The 21,453-nt window shown below is 37.8% G+C and overlaps 1 protein-coding gene across 2 annotated transcripts in view; it reads right to left on the bottom strand.

Moving 5' to 3' along the window:
• Nucleotides 1-357: 357 nt before the first annotated feature.
• The window catches only part of GNB1 (G protein subunit beta 1), a 43,450-nt gene continuing 22,354 nt past the window's right edge, over nucleotides 358-21,453 (bottom strand). The window contains exons 4-13 of one of the 2 annotated variants that reach the window (XM_064470118.1): nucleotides 16,496-16,603; nucleotides 15,788-15,826; nucleotides 13,924-14,030; nucleotides 12,054-12,117; nucleotides 9,659-9,821; nucleotides 7,682-7,748; nucleotides 5,927-6,128; nucleotides 5,320-5,536; nucleotides 2,459-2,570; nucleotides 358-2,063 (exon numbers count right to left, since the gene is read on the bottom strand). In XM_064470118.1, coding sequence (XP_064326188.1) covers nucleotides 2,464-2,570; nucleotides 5,320-5,536; nucleotides 5,927-6,128; nucleotides 7,682-7,748; nucleotides 9,659-9,821; nucleotides 12,054-12,117; nucleotides 13,924-14,030; nucleotides 15,788-15,826; nucleotides 16,496-16,552 — 1,023 coding nt within the window. In that variant the 5' untranslated portion in view covers nucleotides 16,553-16,603 and the 3' untranslated portion in view covers nucleotides 358-2,063; nucleotides 2,459-2,463. The remainder of the gene's footprint in view (nucleotides 2,064-2,458; nucleotides 2,571-5,319; nucleotides 5,537-5,926; nucleotides 6,129-7,681; nucleotides 7,749-9,658; nucleotides 9,822-12,053; nucleotides 12,118-13,923; nucleotides 14,031-15,787; nucleotides 15,827-16,495; nucleotides 16,604-21,453) is intronic. The other variant, XM_064470120.1, reaches the window with a different exon arrangement.

The raw sequence follows: 21,453 nt of genomic DNA, 5'->3' as shown, positions 1-21,453 counted from the left end.
CCCCAAGCTCCACATACGTACCTCTTAGCATTAGCATACATTGCACTTCTACACATACATTTTTAGGTACTGCTGATGACACCTCCCAATAACAAAAAAATCAAGAGGGTTTTAGTTCATCTTGCAACTCTGTTTCTAGCTTTAACATGAAACCCACATCCCTTCACAGGAATACTCACAGTCTAACACACTGCATACTCTGCTCAATTAACCGTTAAAAATCCAGGCCATTTTAAAATACTGAACATTTGCTTTGGGACAGCACACACTTCCCTCAGATGTTTATTTCTTAACTCGAATCCTGCCAGAAGCAGTTTTGTGGGTTGAACAATAAGCTGCAAAACAGATCAGTCAAAATTCATGTCAAACTGCTTTATTACATCTTAAATAACATTACATTTTAATATAGTATCTATCTTGCATCCAGCTTTCTTGAAGTACACTGACTTTAAAATTAAATACAAAAGGTGAAGAGGGATACAGGGCGTGGAGAAAGCTCTACAGAGTAGTTTCATGAAAGAGAGTAAGAGGGAATTCATCTTTTATGCCAAATCCAGGCCTAACGCACAATTACAGCACATTTTTGTACAGAATGTTGCAGAAAAAACAAAATGGAGAAAAGCTACTACTGCTGCTAGGAAGGAGCATTTCTGGATACAGTGAGAAGATAGGAAAGTTTAACAGAACAATCTGCTGTCCAAACACTGCTGCTTTTAACATTTTATTTGAAAAGAAAGCCAGGAAAACCTGCTCATTACAAAAATGACTCTGATCAGATGCAAAGGACTCATCCTACAAGAGGAACTGGCTGTGAGGAACTGATTTATAAAGAAGATGGTCTAGGTTCCCTCCTCCCACACCCCAGAATCTTTGACAGCGATTGTTTGAACAGGCTGTTTCTTTAAAAAAAAAAAAGTGATTCATCACGCTACTCCAAAACGTGCATAGCTTTGTACTTGAGTTCTTCATAGATTTATGCACAGAGTAGCAACAATAAATGAATACAGCGACAATGGTTACAGTTTTTAAACAGGTTATTTCTTCAAAGAAAAAACATCTACGGACTTAGTCCAATATGCACTTTTTAGCATTTCTACAGCATGCGATTCTAAGAGTAAACCCACCCAATATGGCAAACAATCAAAAAAGGTTTTTTTTTTTGTTTAACTTAGAAAGTTCAAGATCATTATTTTCAAAACATTGATTTGTACATCATTTCATACACAAAGAATTGACTCAATACCCAAGTGTAGGATAGGTCTCTTTTGAAAACAGAGATTCCTGGTTGTTCAGACTTATAGGATAGTGTTAGGATATATAAACTGCCCTTTCAAGTGGACAAAACCAAAACAGATTAAAAAAATCAGTGTGGTGAAAAAGGGGGGGGCAGGAGGGACCAAGGATTGCATTTGTTATCCATAAAAGGTGAAAGGATTCTTTAAACAAGCATTCATTACCTTTTACAGCATGTGCTTGGTTACCTTACTGCTTAACATTATCCTATATATGCCAAGTTTTGTGCAACAATTATCTGTGATACTAAAAAATAAAATAAAAAAAATTAGGGACTAAATTTACAGCGTTAACAACCCCCAGATGCTCTGGGCTAGGACTCCCTTGTTTTGCTCCATTAAATACATAAAGAAATGTATTTAAAAAGGAAACTTGAAAAAAATCCAGCTACAAACATGACTTTAAAATTTGCAAGTGTGTGAGATAAGTCCTTAACTTCAACTTGGAAACTACAGTGAAAGCTAACTGTTTCACAATTATGCTCAAGTTTATTCTCTGGTCATGCTTTTATGATAGTGTTTCATTTTTAAATTCTCAAGACAAAAAAATGGTCCCAAAAGGAATGCACAATTTCATTTTGCTTACAACACAGAAATTCTTCTTGGAAAGGTAATTGTGCTCTTCATTTCAGCAACAGGAGACGGAAAAGATCTTGCCCTTTGAAGTTGGGGAGGATGGGGGTCCAAGTTAGTATGGTTGGATTGGATATGCTATCATTTTTAATTTTCAACCGTTGGAAACTTCTTCCAGTCATGGAGTCCGCTGATCTTCTAACACACAGAAAGATTTATTAAGAGTTGCACTTTGATAAACCGTAGTCAAGTTGCAAGCTTTGCTCTCGCTACCCACCGAATGCATTCAGCCAGTATCTCGCCATTTTCAAGAACACCATTTATTTACCAACCCAGATTCAAAAGACCGTACAGTCACCCCTTCCAGAAAAATAAATTATGCCAAAAATAGTTCATCACAGAAACATCATGGCATACATTAAACACATAGCCCTCTGAAAAAAAACAACCAAACTGATTTTGGCTTTTTCCCCTCGGTGACTTTCCTAATCTGAACTAAAAGCTTGCAGCATCAGTAAACCAGCACTGTTCGGACCTGGAAGGGAGCATTCTGAATACCAAACAAGGACAGCCTAAATGAATTGGAGACCTACCTACTTCAGTTCCAGATCTTGAGGAAGCTGTCCCACGATCCTGTTGCCACTGCCATACCATCATCAGTCACGCCTAAGCAACTGACACGGTTATCGTGACCAGCAAGGACACCTATAAATAAGACCAAGTAACAAACATAATGCATTACTTCGATGATTTCATATTTCAGTTCAAGTAACACTGAGGCACGTGGGTTTGGATCAGTCAACCTATATATTCAAAAATCCTGAACAAACATGGTTGGAATTTTTAAATGCTTTTGGTTTTATAAGCACCAAGTTAGATACAACTGGGTGGGTCTGCTAGTGGGTAATTCAGTAAATGCATTACTCCAAAGTTTTCCTTGTATATTACCCACATTATGACCTTTACTGGTTTCTCATGAATTGTCAGAATCATGGCCCTGAAAATTCTGCTGACAGCGTCATAGCAATATAGTATAACCATGCATTGCATAGCTCTTAGTAGTTCCTCTCCATAGTGATAAAGATCAGTTAGATTTTACAAATTTTTCATGTGTAAAATCAGAAGTTAAGCTGAATTACGTTATGAACACTAAAGCGGTTTTCATCTAATTTTATCTTACTATGTTTACAAGCACTTACAAGACTTAACTCCTACATACAATCTATTTGTCAATGAGATCTGCTACAATTCAATTATAGTACCATTTAAAAAGAATTGAGACACTAAACAGAAAAATTAAGGAAGCCAACATCTTCTTCTATCCCCTTTAATTTAACAGTTTCCAGGAGGTGAAAAGAAAACCTAATTAATGTTCAAGCTCTTCCCAGTCCACAGCACTGAGCTAAGATACTCTTGATAGACTTAAAATTAATCTTTCTATATCAATTACACTGCTCATAGGACTCTCCCCATTCAGGTTTTGGGCTCTTCCCCTCCACTTACTATTCTCCGATAAGGAACATGAATTAAGTCAGTTTTAGTTCTTAAACAAACTGGTATGTTAAAAAAAAAAATCAATGTTTTTAACTGTTAATTCAGTGTAAAAACGACTACTTCATGCACAAGGATTCTTGATGTTTGAAGAAGTAACATTTCTGATGTACTTTATAAAAGCAGTAATGCTGTGTGAGTGACACCATTAATCCCCAGATCCTATTAAACTCATACAAGTGTCTAAGCCTCAGCACAGGACTGCGCAGGTCTGCAGCAGAAGCCAAATCTTGAGTGCTGAAGCAGATGATACAATCTTCAGAAGTTCAGTGCGATAGAGAAGCCAGCTGCCAGAGCTAGCAAACGTACCTAGGAGTTACCTAGAATTTACTGTGGAAATAGCATTAATATATCAGAATTCAACCTACCATCAACATTACTAAGTGCTGCAATTCGGGAAAACAAAGAGAGCACCAAGTTGCCTTATACAATTCGAACTGAATACATGAGCACAAATGTGTTTAATACTGAATCACGCGTGACAGAAGTGTCAAATGTGCTCAACAATTGTAAGTCTCGGAACATTTCAATAAGCAGAATACTTGATAAGGTGGTTGTTTAAATCAGTTCTAAAAACCTGGCAATAAAGAATCACATTTCTTGAGTACACGGACCATAAACTGCGATCAGTACAAACAATTGTTTCTCATTTCTGCAGGTAAGCAAGATCATCACCTCCCCCTGCTCTTTTTCTTAATGAAGGTCTTTCAAAGAAAAAAATACAGGAAAAAATTGTTTTTCCAATACTTAAATACAGCCAATTGTAAACTAACCTAGACATTCATCAGGAGAAGTTTCTCAGTTTCTCTCCATACAGGCTTATATACACATTAATGCTCTCACTAGTTGAAGTACAAGAATCTCAAGTTGCAAATCTCCACACACAGACAAGGCTGATCCATAAAAATCCATCTCAGTACTGAAATAATTCTATTTGGCACCATTAACTTGCAGGTAGAACCAAATGCTATTTCACAACATGTGACCCAAGTGCCCACAGTTTCATCTTCTCAGCACTGACAAAAACTATCATGAATTTTGGAAGGAACAAAGAAGAAAATTGGAGTGGTAAAACAAAGTCGTTAGAGACAGACATTAACAAAGCCAATGGAAACTATTTTGGTATAGTTCAGGATTTCGTGTTCGTTTATATCTTCTCCACCTTCAGTATATCCTCCCCTCAGTGCAATGAGTCGATTTACATGAAATAATGTACTTGCAACTAATCCTTTCAACTGCATGTGGAAGAATATTCTGCTTGGCTGGTGTTTTTCGTTAGCTTTTAAACTCCCCTAGGATAATTTTAAAAGCCTAGACCACTTCATTTGGTAACAGAGTAGGTCCTCGTTCTCATCCCCTGTTCATTGATGAGAGTAAGATTTTGTCCTGATTTATACCTTTTCTCCTTTTTTTCTAACAACAGTTTCCATTTTAACTGAAGTTAAATTACGTTAATCTTTGGACCATACACTTCATATTCATTTCCTCAAAAGACAGTCTCCACAGTGTTTATTGTTTCACTGGTTTCTCTACAGCTATTGCTACAAATACTAGGAAAAAAATTTTTTACGTAAATAGCAACATTCACATTGAATTGCTTTGAACAGTTCATACATAAACAAGGCCATAAAGTCTTAAAAGAAAAAAAAAAACAAAAAAGCCCTCCACCCCCAAAACCTCATTTTTAACAGCAGTCTTCCTGTTCTCAAGCATCCATTGTTCCCTTCTATCCTTTAGAAGTATTCCAAAGCTACTTTGGTAGCTACTTTGGTCATCCTAAAACAGGTTATCACAGAGTTTGTAAGTTGAGACAGGGAACACTACCAGGTCTGCGCATATGCCTCCACACGCCCGTTCAGTGTGTCACGCTGTGTTTAGAAGATGTAAAACCAAAAACCTTTACCTGCTCTATCAGCTTTCAGCGTGTCCCAGACATTGCAGTTGAAGTCATCATAACCAGCTAGGAGGAGACGTCCACTCTTGGAAAATGCTACAGAGGTGATGCCACAGATGATGTTATCGTGTGAATAAACCATAAGTTCCTGATCAGCCCGAAGATCAAAAAGCCTGCACGTAGCATCATCCGAGCCTGTGGCAAATGCGTTGCCATTTGGGAAGAACTTTAAGGAGGGAGGAAGGGAAAAAAGACATTATTTCAGACTTGATGCCTCTGTCTCATTGCATATACCGTTTTATACAGACCAAGTAGAAAAAGAAAGCAGCAGAGGATACACTTCTTCACTACTGGGATATGTGATATGAGCAAAAAAAGCAAAGTAATTAAGAGCATGCAAAGAAACACTATTTTAACAGCCACTGTTTCCAGTTATCACAATGGGTCTGAAGTTGCACAAATTTCAGGTACCTTCCCCAGCTACAAAAGCTCTTAATTAAATAAATATCCCATAATATTACATCAGACAGTAAACACTTAAGAGCTGAGACCAGCAAAATATTAAAAAATAAATAAATTTATAAATCCCAGATCCTCCCTGCAAGTTGATACATACACAGATGGCATTGATGTCCGACTCATGGCCAGTGAAGGTTTGCCGACACATTCCTTCTCTAACATCCCACAGTTTGGCAGAGGCATCACAGGCACCAGAAACAAAACACCGGGCATCAGGAGCAAGAGACAAACTCATGACATCTCCAGTGTGCCCAGTAAATGTAGTTGTCTGCTGACCAGTTTCTATGTCCCAGAGAGCGCTTGAAAGATTAATTAAAAAGGCAAAAATCAATACATTTGTGCCCCATTAGAAGGTCTAGACAGAAATTCTTCTCTAAACCTCTTCGTTTATATCACTGCTAGAAAGTAAAACTTCATAAAGTAATAACAAAAAATATGAGAGTAGAAAAAAGAAGCATTCTTTGTTGAACCATTTGGCTCTGTTCCAGGATAATTGCGCAAAGATTTTAAAAAGCCTTCTTCAATTTTAAAATATTGGGAGTTTTAAATTGAAAACAGTGCAAAAAAACCTAATGCCTAACACTCGTGGCTGCTTATACACAAAGTTCTTGTGACATGCCGACAACTGTTGTCCAGTACTACAACCAGGCTGATCCAAAGCAGCAGTTGCAAAGCTACAGCATAAGCTGAGTCAGCACTTTTCATTTTTAAAAACCCACTGAGAATGTGTAACTTTGTGAATTATGCCTGTCATCTTAAAGCTGTACCGCTTGCCCAGGACAGCAAAATCACTACTACAGCAATAGTCAAAGAGTATAAGAGGATGAAAGAACACTATTCACCTCCCTAACAAGAGGTCTAAAGATTTAAGGAAGACTAAGGATTTTTCATTTCTGTAATTTCTCAGTAAACCAGACCCATCAGTGGCAGATTTGCACTAGGCAAGTAAGAGATGACTCTACTTTGATACTGTACTTTGAAGCACGGCTGAACTGATGTCAAGGCCAAACTGTTTTCCAGACAACTGTAGTTACTACAATAACTCCTGAAGCAGCTGTATTCTCTGATAAAGAGCAGAGCACAATTTTAACAAATCCTGTTTGGTTTAAAAAAAAAAACCAACAACCACCCAATGCATGCTTAGAAACATTTTTGTTTAAAACCCAAATGTATATATTCATAACTACTGAGAATCAGTAGACTAATAGATGGGCATTCAAAGAGACTGATGGAGTGTAGGAGAGATATTCATGAGAGAACCTTTGCTATAAGAACTGCTCTTGGGAGAGCTGTAATGCTTTTAAGAATTAGATATAATAGAAAAAGGTACAAAAAAAAGATTGAAGTCTTTTTCTTTGTTCAGAACCTAGTATTTATTAAGACATACACCTACGTTCTCCTCAAAAAACCCCATCTGCTGTCACTGTAGAATATTTTCTAGGAGCTCTTCTGAATAGCAACAAAAACTAAATTCTGTATTAGAAAAATCCAAATATGACTCTAAGTAATAAATGCTGACTGAATATGAAACAATTGAGAAATGTCATTAGTCTAATACACTTATTTCTGAAAGCCAAACAGTTACATTAAAAAAAAATTCCCATTACATCTTAACACAGAGAATTAGGTCAGGCTCTTCAGAACAAGGGCATATCTAAACAGCCACCAAAGCTAACAGACTTGAAAGACCAAGTTTTCCATTACTAGTAAAAATGTGACATATGAACAATAATTAATCATATTTAAGCTTCTGGATGACCATTAGGCTTAGGAAGAATAACGTTTCTTTCAATAATAAAGCATAGCTGTGAAAAGTCATTACCAACAATCATGTCACAATTTTATTGCTTACCAAGTGGTGTCACCAGAGCTGGTAACGATTTGATTATCATCCAAGAAACGACAGCATGACAAGTATCCTGAAAACAACATAAAAAGTTGAAGAGTAAGACCAGAGATTACTCCTCACATGGCACACTGGCTTGCTCATAACGTTGCTTCCTCTTCTCCCAAAGATGAAGCAAGAACTACTATATAAGCCTAAACAGACAATTTTTATATAGGAACCTCCATTGTGAACAAAGCGTATTTTGACTCTTTACAGACCACGCTCAGTTCAACCACTACGCTAGCACAGCGATACACCGGCATCACAGCAAGGCAACCTAAACAGAGATGTCTGTAACACAGAAGAGAATAAACTTAAGCAGCTTAACCAAACAGGATAGACACCATTTTGGAAATACCAATTTTTCTTTTGGTACAGGGTGGGGAGAGGAGGAAGAGGGAATAGCGAGGCAAAAGCATGGAATCCACTGGCCAAGGTGGAGAGGAATATAGATAACCCTGCACTGTACGCGCTAACCTTTCTTAGAGAGTGGATCTGCACATGACTGCATCCAGGAGCAACAAATGCTTGTGACCTCAGATCATACAACTATTGAGAAAAAATAAGCTACTTTGTCAGTACAAACTGAGTACAAAGCATACTTTAATTCACATTTATCTACTTACGTATAAACATTCATTAATTTGTAACTATTTATTTCTGAATAACCTTATCTTCCTTTGAATGGACAGTCTTTATATCATTTGCGTAACTTAGAGGCTTGATCAGGAAGGAAACCTGCAAGACAGAGCCCACCTGATATTTTCTCTAAAGAACTATTAGAGGTTTTCTCCGGAGCCAGGCTGACAGCCTCTAGAGCAATCTACCTTTGTATGCTGCATTTTTGGATTAGTCTCTGTGGAAACAAAGAGACCATGAAGATGACATGCAGCCTCAGAGCTCCAGTTTTAGGAGCAATGCCTAATTACAGACCATTCCCTTACTCAGATGGCTGGAGGTATTACTGATTCGGCAAGAACACAGAAGACAACTGATGTGTGTGACAGGCCCAGTACTACACTAGCGCTCCACAAGATAGCAGAGTGCCTACTAAATAACCAGTGTTTTAATTGTCAGTGGAGTTCAAGAAACCACCCACCTGGTTTTCCTCTGAAAATTTTCCAATCCCATTCACAAAGAAAATAAAATACAGTCTGTCCGTTATCAGACAATACACAAAAGCAGTTCATGTTTTCTAGGTTACTACTGCTTATAGGGTGCTCACCTCTTAACTGTACATTCTTTAGGAAGCAAGAATATCTTCAGCCACTGAATTTGTTTTTAAAGGTACTTTGTGACACGGAGTCTCTTTGTTTGTTCAGAAAAAAGTTTTCAACACATCCCCCACGCTTAAAACACTAGTTTTTAAGCACCATGATGTACTTTCTTGCTTCAGAAACTCTGACACCTGCATTTCTACAAGCCTCCCTTCCTAACAAGACGAATTTTTCTTCATCTGTTACTAAGGGATCTTTGCAGCTACAGTTTACATCCTACTTCACCAGGCAAAGCCTACAAGTCTGTCTCTCCTCCACAATCACAAGACAGCCCATCTTAGAAACAGAACCTGAAGGCAAAAATTAAGCTCCTGTATTTTGGTGAGAAGGGAGAGAGGAGAAACAGGAGAGGAAGCAATGAGAACTCAGACCTCTGCAACTACAACATAGCTCCACCAGAAGGCACCTGTCTTGCTTATGAAAAGTTAAAACACATTCTCATTACAATTCTTTTGTTCAAGGTGTATCATCCTTTAAAAAAAGTTTTTAAAAAGGAGGGTGAAAAAGCCATTTAAAAACAGGCAGCATGCAGCTCAAGTCCTGCCCGAGAAACAGAGGTGCACAATGAAGTGTATCTTTAAGTAGGAAATTTTAAAAAATATTTTTTTTATAAAGCCTTCACCATGTGCTTAGGTACCTTAAATCACTCTGAACAGGCACTCACCTGTGTGACCAGCTAGTTCACGGCTGACACGTACATTCCCTTCACGAGTTTTCAAGTTATAAATGGAACAGATGTTATCAAGACCACCACAAGCCACATAATTTCCAGAAGGAGCATATGCACAGGTCATGACCCAAGACGAACGCAGGGGAATAGCATGCACCTGAAACCGATACATTAATGTATTTCATCTATGAAACAACTGATTCAGTAATTTTCCATCAGGAAGTTTTTCACCTGTCTTTCAAGGCATACATCATCTTTTTGTCAAAAGGACAAGAAGAAAACACGGGGGGAGGGATGTAAGTCTTTGGCTGTTTGAGTATCAACTTATTTTAAGGGTAACTTGCATATATAGCTCATCAGACTAAGTAATGACGTAATTAAAATCTCAGATTTGCCTTTCCTGAATCCAGTTTAATCAGCAATTTTGGTAAAAAAAAAACCTAAATTATTTCACTTCAGTGCTCTGATTACTATTGGTTTATTATAGGTTCAGGAAAATATTGACTTCCAAGTACAGTCAGCAAAACTGCCAATTCCAGGCTTAGACGCTATGCTATGAACGAACAAGTAAGGAAATCGCTACTTTCACTGCCATTTAAATCCTTCTTTGGAAACACACTGCAAGCAATCAAGCCTCATATTTAAATAACCACCCCACGTTTCCTTGACATTCTGTGCTCAAGTAACTTCATTTAAGGAATTATTGAAGCTAAACCTGTCCTCTCTTGTTAACTCGTTGCATCCATCCTTCAAATTTGTTCATAACATCTTTAAGAAAAGGATTGTATCTTACACATGTTGTGAGGTTTCATGCAATATTAACAATCTTCCTGCAATTCTTAAGTAAAGATCACTGTCTGTTCCTCTGCTGCTACAGTAATCAGTGATCCTGCAGCGATCAGCAGATAAAAAAACAATACCCTGCACTAAAACCACCACAGCTCATTGTTGGAAGTCTTCTACCAAGGAACTAATCAGAATATTCACCTTGAGCCATTCTATTTTATCATTAGGAAAAGATCGCATTTATGACAACTGTGTTACCCCCAACGCACGCTGCAACTGCCAAAAGAACATCTGCGGCCTATCATAGAAGTATTTTTGCATTAACTGCTTCTGGGTGCTACCTAGTCAAATTTAAAACTCTTTCAACACCACGCTGTTTGCTCCCTGTAATTCCAGAGGGTTTCTGGTTTGGTTTTTTTTTTTTTTGAGTTTTTACTTCTTTTGGTACAAGGTGGCAGTAGTGGGGGATTTTTTTGTTTGTTTGTTTTTAACTCAATTGCTGTTTTACTGAATCAATACTGCCAAGAAGCATGGGGGGAGGATGTTTTTGCAGCTGAGGAGTTCTATTTCTGATTCCAGTAAAAATTTCACCAGTCTAGTAACAACCTCCGACTCCATTCCCCCAGATAAGAAAGCTGCTCTCTGCCTCTTGATGATGCCATGGATTAATTAGCATTCATATAAAAATTAAAGATACTAATATAGAAATCATGGTATACAGTGATTATTTTACCATCTTTCAGTCATTACAGTAATTTAGTAATTTACCTGCAGGCTGAGGTCAAAGGGGGAGGATGAAGGCAGAAATGGGAGGGTTTGTTTTTGTTTTGCAAAAAGTATTATTACACTAGTAAAGTTATGGATTCATTAGTTTCACAACCAGGATTCAACAATAACCCCAGCTTTAGGAGCTGCTGCTGCTGCAGTTGTTTCTGCTTCCCTCTCCCTCTGTAGCATGCCATTTGCTCAGGTGCATTGGCAAAAGTGTTTTTAAGGCTATGATGAGCTCAGCCAGGAGAATTTATTTGAAATTAAGCCAGTTCCATGCTCCTGTGCACAACAGACTTCAGCAGCTCCGTCAACTTAACTCAAAGGGGCAACACATAAATTGTTGCTAGCCCAGATAAAAGTAACCATAACCAATAAATACCAATCCCTGCTATATGAAAGTAAAAGTAACCCTGAACTGCATCATGTGACTGCAGCCAGAAAGTGATGACCCATTATGTATGTCAGGTCTTTCAACACTTAACTGCAGATGACAAATCAGTATGGCTATGCTTAAATCTCTGACCTTTCTGGTGCAACGTGCTGACTACCTCTTGTTCTCTGTTGATCAATTTCTCTGCAGTATCAAACACAAAAAAAATCAAAACAATCTCTGAAATTAAGTGTTTCGTTCTTTTCCAGTTGCAGTGCACATTTCCATACATAGAGCACTGAAGACATGGCTATATTATTTAAATGCAAACTTTGTATTTCAAATTCTCCAAAACAATAGTCTTAGGACTATGAAAGTAACACAGCCAAAATCATGACAGGTAACATTTCCTTCCTTTGTATTTACAACTGAATTCCACAGCAACACATCAGGTAGTCTTACCTTGTTTGTAGTATAGCTGTCCCAAATTATAAGTTTGCCATCCTGGGAGGCACTAACTAGAAGCCTGGAGAGAAAACAGGAGGTAAATGCAATCACTGTGGGAAGATGAGAAGGAACATCGTTGTGATGGTGTTTCCACTATCAAGGCCAAGGTACTTGAAACCATTTTAGTACAGAGCTGCATTACCCAATTCAGTTATCAGCACTATAAAAATAATTTAGCAAATAGTCCGTTTCAATGCTAAAATGTTATGGAAATGTGTGATGGAACTCCTACATATTAACACATGCTGACTGCAGAACAAATTGTAGCCGTGCAACTAACATCTCAATCTTGAAAACTGAGGGAGAAAAAGCGTGTGGAATCGGTGCTTCTGCTTTCTATACACAGGCTTCCGACTCCCTGAGTTTGGGAATCTACACTATCAATGTGTTTTCCTTTTTCCTCTTTTTAAAACAGGGATTTAAGTTCTCAGAGGTCCAAAAACCCTGAATGAATGTCAGCACTGAAATGCAATGGAAATGAAAGTAAAAAGCAAAGATATCAATAATGGAAGGAGTAGCATGAGGAAGATTTTGACGCTAAATCAACACCACCTCAATCCACCCCCCAGCAATCACATTTGAAACATGATGTACCTAATTCATTGTTCGAAGCGCTCTTACCGGCTTTCTAATGTGTTGGAAGATAGATCAGGTATACTGACATGAAAAATCTGTATACTCTCCACATTTGCTAAGTAATTTTGGATAAAATACTCCAATACGGTATCCAAATTTGTTCTGTGCATCTTCTTCTGACCATTTCCAAGCTGAATAATACAGTGCGATCATCAAAGGGCTCCAGTCTCTTTGCATTATTTTTGCTCTCTATTTTAGAGCTCTAGATTTTAAAGCTGCCTTGAATCACTTTCACCAAACAAGAAATTGAATCCCCTTCTTTTAAATAAGCTACGTGCCAAAGGGATGCCTGAAGCAATGAATTCTACATATCTGTGAGAAATCAGCTTCTTTCACAGGTGCAGAAAACAGAGCTGCAAAACACTGAAGTTGAACTCAAAATAATTGTGTTCGTTCTGACTTTTAAGTGCTAATCAATTCAGAAGCTGAAAGTATAACACATCATGAATTATTTTTCCTCTTCATCATGCATACTGTTGTCTTTGTTAAGCACTTATTTTGCTTTTGTGTGTTTACTGTACACATACATACAAGAGGTCATGCAGTTCTTTCACAAGGCACAGCTTGTTTCCACAGATTTGGTAAGAAAGTAACTTCAACAATATCAAGCTTCCTTTGAAAATATCTACTCAGTAAAAAGGGGCTAGATGTAACTTACACTTGTTAGCTGTAACTTAAAAAATCCTAAGGGGAATTTTTTTTTAATCTGTTCCTGCAGGGAAGCAGCAATGTATTCTTTTAACTGACATTTGAACATTTGCTGCCATTGTGTGCCTTAAAATTCTTGTGAAGAAAAGAAAATGAAAGTAGCTGTTACTAGTATCATTTAATTTCTCTCTAACTGAACATCAGTAGTTAACAGGAAGCATTTAAAGAAAAAAGACAACTGATAATGAAATCTACTCTATCTCCACAGTTCCTCAGAATTCACGTGGTACCACAACTATGTTTTTCAGGCAAGTAGACAAAGACTGGTATTTTGGCACCAAATTTACATTTGGATGACAAAAACATGGACGTTAGGAGGGAAAAAGTGGTATTAAGTGTTTCTGAATTCTCTCGGTTGTCTGCATTCTCTTGGAACTCGTAGTTCCTAGTGGTAGGAACAGGATAAATAAGAGTCCTGAGCACTCAACTTTCCCAAGAACAGTGAAACCACACGATCCCATTTTGTATCGCTAGCACCCACCTGGAATCAGTCCCCCAGTGCATTGCATAAATTTTAGCCAGGTGTCCCCGGAGTGTTCTTCTAGTGCGCATTTGAATTCTCCCAACTGGGTCAATATTGGCTGTGATCTGAAACAGGAATGGTTTCCTACAATGAATTTTTCACTTCATAGTCCCAAAAGTAACACATCATGCATAATTACATTTAAATGAGAAACCAGGGCAGACCAAAGTCCCACATTTTGAATATTGACTGAGTTTTTAAAAACTGCCTAATCAAGTTGCATCATTTTATGTAATATGTCTTTATCAAATGAAGAAATCATCCTCTCTATGGCATTTATAAAGACTCTCAGAAATTACTTTGTTTAGGTCCCATCATCTTAGACTTTTAGGATTTCAGACCTTTGATCTGAGTTTTCTACTCCTATACAGACGGATATGGTAATCTAACTTTTTTCCCAGAATAATGGGTATGGCGAGGTCCATCAGGCTTTAAACATGTGTCCATTTTTAAAGGATTAATTAATAACACTCTTTCAGATCCAAAAGGCCTTCCTTTCCAAGTATGGGATTACTAAATTCATAGTATTCCTGATTTATTTAACTTCTGGAAGATAAAAGAAGTCTCTGGAATAAGAGAACAGCGAAGCGAGGAAGTAGTTTAGCTGTCCTTAAACTGTTAAATTCAATACAAGTCCTCCAGTCTGGACAGAAGTACCAGTTTAAAAAAAAAACAAAACCAACAAACCAGAAAATATTTCCAGTACTATAAGCAGTACACATCACAACAAATCCAGAGTTTCTAAGGTTACTTTGTGGATAACGTCTCCATACTTCTCGCGTCTCCATGTTACAAAATTCTTTAGCAAGTGCGTTTGAGCAAAGATCTCTGCTTCTTTTCAAAGGCTATCAACACAGCTTAGGACTCAGATGAACAGATAAGAATGTTCCCCTGACATTAAACTCCTTTCATAGTGGACACCTCTCATATTAACTAATACTGAAACCCTGGGGTGGGGTTTTTTTCTTTATTTCTTTTTTCCTGTTTCCATATTCTCACCCTGGAAAATACTCAGCATTGCTCCTCACATAAAATGACATCACAAGATACAGACTCCAATAAATATTGGTATTACTTTTGTACTCGATATTTTAGTGACATTTTAAATAAATTCACATTAATCACTTCTGTACCAACTATCTTAAATCAGACACAAAGGATTAATAGTCAATATTCAAGCAAATGGACTGAAGTAGGTGACAAGAGTAAACTGATTCATGATACATATAGGGGGAAAAAAGCAAAGGCTTGCCCCCTCTTCCAATGCCATAATAATCTATTTCAGTCTAAATTCCTACCAGATTTCTAGGAAAAAAACCCACCTTATCTCCATGAGATTTATTACAAGAGTACATTTCCCTTTCCCCAAGCCAATATTGACTGAGGCCAAGCCAATAGGAACAAAATGCGGAACTACAGCAAGATGCAAAGGTATTGGCTCGCAGTCCAGACCTAAGTGCAGCATCATGTGGAAATCAGTAACCTCAGCAGGTCTTTTGGTTCGGATTATGATGGTAACACAACTGTACTACTGCCGTGTCTATAGCAGGACACTGGGGCTCCCCTGCACGATGCGCCATGGAGCAGTAGAGACGTGCCCTGAGTCACTTCTTGAAGAAACTACCGCTCAAGGCTACCACTCTCAGCAAGTGGACAAATGCAAACAATGTACTTTCTCTAGAAGAAACCACCTAAAGGCAAAATTTGAAAATTGATGGAGGCGGCAAAAAATATTCTCTTGCACTTACCTCCTTAAACCATGTCTTCTTTTTGTAAAGGAAACCAATTTTCATAATTCACATTAAACTGTTAAAATGCTTACCTGAGCCAGGGTGGCATCCGCACATGCTTTCCTAGCATCCTGCAACAGAAGAAAGTCAGAGAAATTGGCAATTCTGTCATTTCTTTATCTCTGTTTTGTCAAGTTCATCAAGCACCCTCAAAACAAGGTTCAGAAAGCATTTCTGCTTGTCATCCAGAGGCGACCCCACCCTTACTGGAGCGTGAACGTAACATGCTGTCTGCTGTCAAAAAACATTGAGCACATTGAGCATTTAACTTCAAAATGCTCTTGTTCTTTTGAGAGAAAGGTAACGTGATTTTCACCACAAAGACAGTTAAGCAATGGAATTGCTTTGTCCAGACAGGCTGTGCAGTCTGTATCCCTGGAGGTTTTCAAGACCTGGACAAAGCCCTAAATAACCTTATAGCTGACCTTATTAAAAGGTGGGTGGTGCTTAACATTGGTTATGGCCAAGCTCAGAAAACCTTCAGTAAACATTCATTTTTATCTAATCCATTTTGAGCATTATTAGCATAACTTATTTTCTAATCAATATTAAAAACCAAAAAGCAATTTCCAAAAGCAGTTACATGTGCTTGCCCTTTCTAAACATCCACGACATTAACTTTGACATTGTGAATACATTTAACTTAATGCATCATTTCTGTCCATGTCTGTTCTCCTCAAGACACACAAACGACCATTAATCAGCGCTGTGGCTTCACGATCCACTGACACAATACATACTCTGATTTGGTTTTTCAGTTGCTCAGCCTCCTGGCGTAACTGGTCAAGCTCACTCATTTTCCTGTGCTAAAGGTGCACTTCTCTGCCACCTCTGAAACAACCAGAAATCTGAAAGACAGGTGGTAATAATGAGCATTAGTAGAAGTCACAGCTTGAAATTACTAGAGATGGCAAGTTCTTTCAATCACCTCAAACAGCACTTGAAAAAAGACAGATTGTTTTAGAAGTACTGGAATACAGGTGAAAATACGTCTCTGAAATGTCTTCAGAATAAGGTGGTAGCACACACAAATATGCTTAGCTTTTTTCCAGCCACAGTAACTAAAATATCATTTGGACTTATTCCTTTCCTCCAGGCCTCCCTTTTTGCATTTTTTCATTACTGTTTTCCTGATTCGGTTTTGTATAAACTGAAATTTCCCAAGAGTGAATGAGCAGATAACACTAACGCTAGAGAAGAAAGTCAGAACTTCTCTGTAGGTCTTAAGAATAGATTAAGGAATCTTCCTATTGAGGAATAAGCACCTTAAATATTTACAGACTAACACAAGCACTTGCAAAATGCTGCAAGAAGACTTATTATGATGCTATCTGTAACACAGCAGCTATGAGAAATGTTCTGATATCTGGATAAAAGGAGACCACTCACAAATGTTGTTCAGGATCCTACTTGTTAATTGCTAAAATGTCTCCCTGAGATTTCCAGAATGGATTCTAGCATTAACACGTTGTCAGAATAAAATGAGTATTTTATGAATGTTAGGTTGAGGGTAGAAGTTTGAGAAACCACTGCCAACAGACATTTTCCCCCTCGAAGGCTCCATCTTCCTAGCATTAATAAGCAGCAAATTACTAACACGTATCTCTGTCTGCTGTACTCTGTAGCCAGCAAGGCAGAGGCTCCATAAAACATAACTACCACTGGACGCCCTCAACTATTGCCTACAGAGTTCCAAAACTATTGGGCTGTTTTGCAATGTAATAAGCATACAGATATCTTCCATTAAGCATACAAGTTATCTTTAAAAGTCACTGTTCCAGAATGATATTGTTGGCATTTTCACTAGCATTCCATACCTAAAACTCAGCTGTTGGTAAACTTTTTAACATCTCTACAGCTTGATACCAATATAAGATGCAGAAGAAACATGCTGATGAAGCTTCTCTTTTATTGCAGAACAAGATGATCAGTTTCATTTTCAAATGCTACATAGAGCACCTGGAGTTTATAAATAAACACTGCTAGTGTTGTTTTTTTAAAATATTTTATTGGCCAGAATTGACCCTCTACTTTTAAACAAAGCAAATGCTTTGCTAGCAGCTTTGCATATTATTCTGTTAAGATAAATAAGCTGATTAAATCTTTGCAGGCATGTGGGTTTTGTTTTTTCCTAAAGCTCTTCCCAAGGAGAAAGATGAGGATAAATTCCAAATTTTCATTCAGTCACAGTAACAGAGAACATATTGTGAAGGCAAATTAAATCAGCAGAGCAAACATCACTGTCAAAGGGAAAGAAATTTCAAAACAGTTACTAAGGCTTGAACATTCCCTAAATATTGCTATCCCATATAACCAGACTTATCTCTGAGCTCTCTTCACAGTAGCTAGTATTCCAAACCGAGGACCTCAAGGAAAAATGTGAGATCTTGTCATACCATCATTTAAAAATGTATACTCTCCTCTGAAGCCTAAAATATCTTAGGAAAGGAATTTTAGTTAGCTTCTGTCTCAAAAACCTTCATTCACACAACTTCAAAGCCCTTTCACTTTATTGTGAAACTAGGTCTCCTCTCTCTCTCTTCTGGTTCCAGGGTTATCTTTAAGCCCCTTTAAGATTGCTTGTTCAGCTTAGTCCAAAATCCAGTTAAGACAAAGCCCATCAAGAGTGTTTTATTATCCTATAACCACCTTCTTTTCTTTTGAATGTTCTTTTTTCCTCAAGATGTTTTGTTCATTCTACATTTGAGACGCAACACTGTGGTCGGGTCTCTGTACAGTTTTTAGCATGCAGTCATCACCGTCTACAGCTCCTGTGTAGTTCACACACAGATTGTGAAACAGTATGGACTACTCTTGTCATAGAGGAATTAAGAAACCCTAAACACTGCTCTTAAGAATAAACAGCAAATTTTCAGATATTTTAGCTTTTTGATATCCAGTTCTATTTCTGCAGTTCTCTAAGTTAATATATAAGCCCATTTCCTGCTAAGCAAATATCAACCTCTCCAGACAGAGTACAAAGAATTTAAAGATACTATCATTCCTATTTCAGAGAAAGAAATTACGATCCAAAACTTAAGCATTCTGCTCAAGGTCACAGCAACTCAACGACGGGATTAAGTTAAAGATTTAGGACACCAGAATTCCAGCTGCAGAGTTACAGGTACTACACTGAAGATTTACATGCAGCTTTATTTAAAAATATAATAGGATGAACAATCCAACATCAGCCATCGCAGATACCTTCTCCTGTAACGTACAGTTTAAAATAGCGCCGATTTACTTCGGCCAGAATTCATGCACTATGCAATAGAATTCTCTTGCATTTAAATGAAACAAAACTTTTTTGCATGGAACACGAAGAGGCCTAAGGAGATGAACACTAATCCTATGAAAGAAGTCACATATTGAGGAAGTTCGCTTCAGAAACTGAACCCTGTAGTTTCATTCTGGATTATTTGCATACACTGAGTTTAAAACAAATCATACAAGCTTATTTCATGCTTGTGCCTTATTGCTTAATATAGCATGCACTGAAGGGTACTACTGCAAATGATAAAGCCAGATGAAGCAGCCCAATAGTGCCGAGTGTCTTCTGCAGTAACAGACACAGTGATGTTGATACAGCCATATGAACTGAAAGGACAGAAGCCACATTCCCTGTTTGATGGGATATCATAGCTTAACGAGCATGTACGTGTCTCTCTTTACACAAAGAAAACCTTCATTACACTTACGTACACTTCTGTTACACAACACAGGTTCGATTCCCAGCCCTCACGTCAAATTCAAGACAGTACTCCACCTCAGCACTTTGCCTCCGTTTTCTTCCAAGTCCCACCTTACGCAGGGCCAGAACAACCCACACTCCTTCAAAACCTGTAAGAATTAACTGAACGCGCTAATGGAACCCAACCTCCAGAGTAATTTCATAAATGCATTTCGGCATACAGTTAGTCAGGCATGCGTATACGTAACCTGCTCTACATACTGTGCAGCTAAGCTCCTAAAACGCTCCATTTGTGAACTCCACACCAAGACAGTCACTCACTAAGTCTTTAGGGAAAGCTTCCTTTTAATGAGCAATTCCAAAATGGTTTGCCAACGCTACAGAAACCTTTACACATACATGCAAGATAGTCTCCATTATCAGAGGCAGCAAGGAGTTCAAGGAACACAGCTACTATCGCCAAAGCAGCTTCTATAAAGGATCTTAACCTTCAGACACTTGCTAGGTAGGACTCACGTTTCAATATTCGCTGCATGGCAAGTAGTAGCTGAATGCGTACAACCCTTGATGTCTTTCCCATCTCTAATACCATATATCCATATGATAAGTTCATATCTTGAAGCTAGATACATTTTCAGAGTTACAAGTTAGCCTGCATGCATTCCAAGCAACTCCGAACTCTGAACTGCATTTCTGACAGCAACCATAGGAATTGTTTAAACCAGATTTCCACATTCCCTTTGTAGTCTTTGTTGTTTCAACATCAACAGGAAGTTCTAATTCCTGCCAACATGACCAAACTCACTAACACTCAGGAAACGAAAATCCTAACGAAGCCAAGGGCATTAAAATATAGGAGTGTTCTGAAGCAGACTGTAAAATTTATGGGACAACCAGCCAACCAACTTGACTATTCCTTTATTTCTTTTACACTAATGCTTAGGCAATTAAATTTATGGCAGAAATATGAGATTCATGGGGGAAAAAAAGGGTTCCATCCTCTTGTGTACTTTTCAGCTATACTGTAAATCAGCAGAGCTTACTAGTATCTAGCATTTAAAAAAAAAAATCTTTAAGAGAGCAAGAACAACAGGTAACGTCAGGAAAACGTACAGGAAAACAAATATTTTTGTCTGTTGTCACTCTTGATACGTGGGAAATTTTTATACAGATTTATTTGTATTACAGACACAGAAGTAACAAGCAAAGACTGTTCAATATATGATCTATGCCCATTGCAAACTAGCACAACTGAATATAATGAAATATATTCTTTCTTCCTGGCAAGTTCTGAAGGCATTTAACCTGACTTTAAATAAAGGTTTCTAGGAGAAACTGTAAGCTTGATACAGATTATGCTTCTATATCTGGGGTTTTGAAAGAAGTTACTGAATTTCTAAAGCAAGCAAACCTCATGCAAAAAGTCACTACTCAAGTTCCACACTCCTTTTTTCCAAATTATCACCATAGCTGTGAAGAAATAGGTAGCAGCCAAACTCATGCTTACCTTACTTGCTTTTGAATACGTTACTGCGTTCTTGAAGGCAGGCTTCTCACAAATAACACATTCACGTTGCTGAACTCACTCCAGACCTTTCCAAAGGCTGAAGTGCTTAAGTGTCTCTGCTCTAAGCCTAATCCCCTGTAATCTTGTTGACAAGTATACCTTGTAGATAATTCTCCTCTTGCTAGGGACAACAATATGAGTACTTGCAAGGTAGTTTACTCTTCCTCACAACTCCAAATGACCCAAGTCTCTCATCATAGAAGAGTCACTTTATTCCTCTGTTTCCCACATAGAAAAAAATCAAGTATTGACTTCACCTAATTTGTTACTACTCAGAAAACAGTGACAGAACAATTCAAAGACTAAGGAAGAACTCAAATTCACTCATTTCATTGTTACAACTTTCATGTCATTTCTGGAGCTCAAACTGTTTATCTAACGAAGCCCAGTCACTGAAACCAAGGTATCATTAATACCATCACATTTATATGTAGACGGAT

Source organism: Phalacrocorax carbo, chromosome 20 (genome assembly GCF_963921805.1).
Source record: "Phalacrocorax carbo chromosome 20, bPhaCar2.1, whole genome shotgun sequence".
NCBI lineage: Eukaryota > Metazoa > Chordata > Aves > Suliformes > Phalacrocoracidae > Phalacrocorax > Phalacrocorax carbo.
Note: the sequence above shows the minus strand (reverse complement) of the source record. Positions and strands in the feature narration are given on the sequence as shown.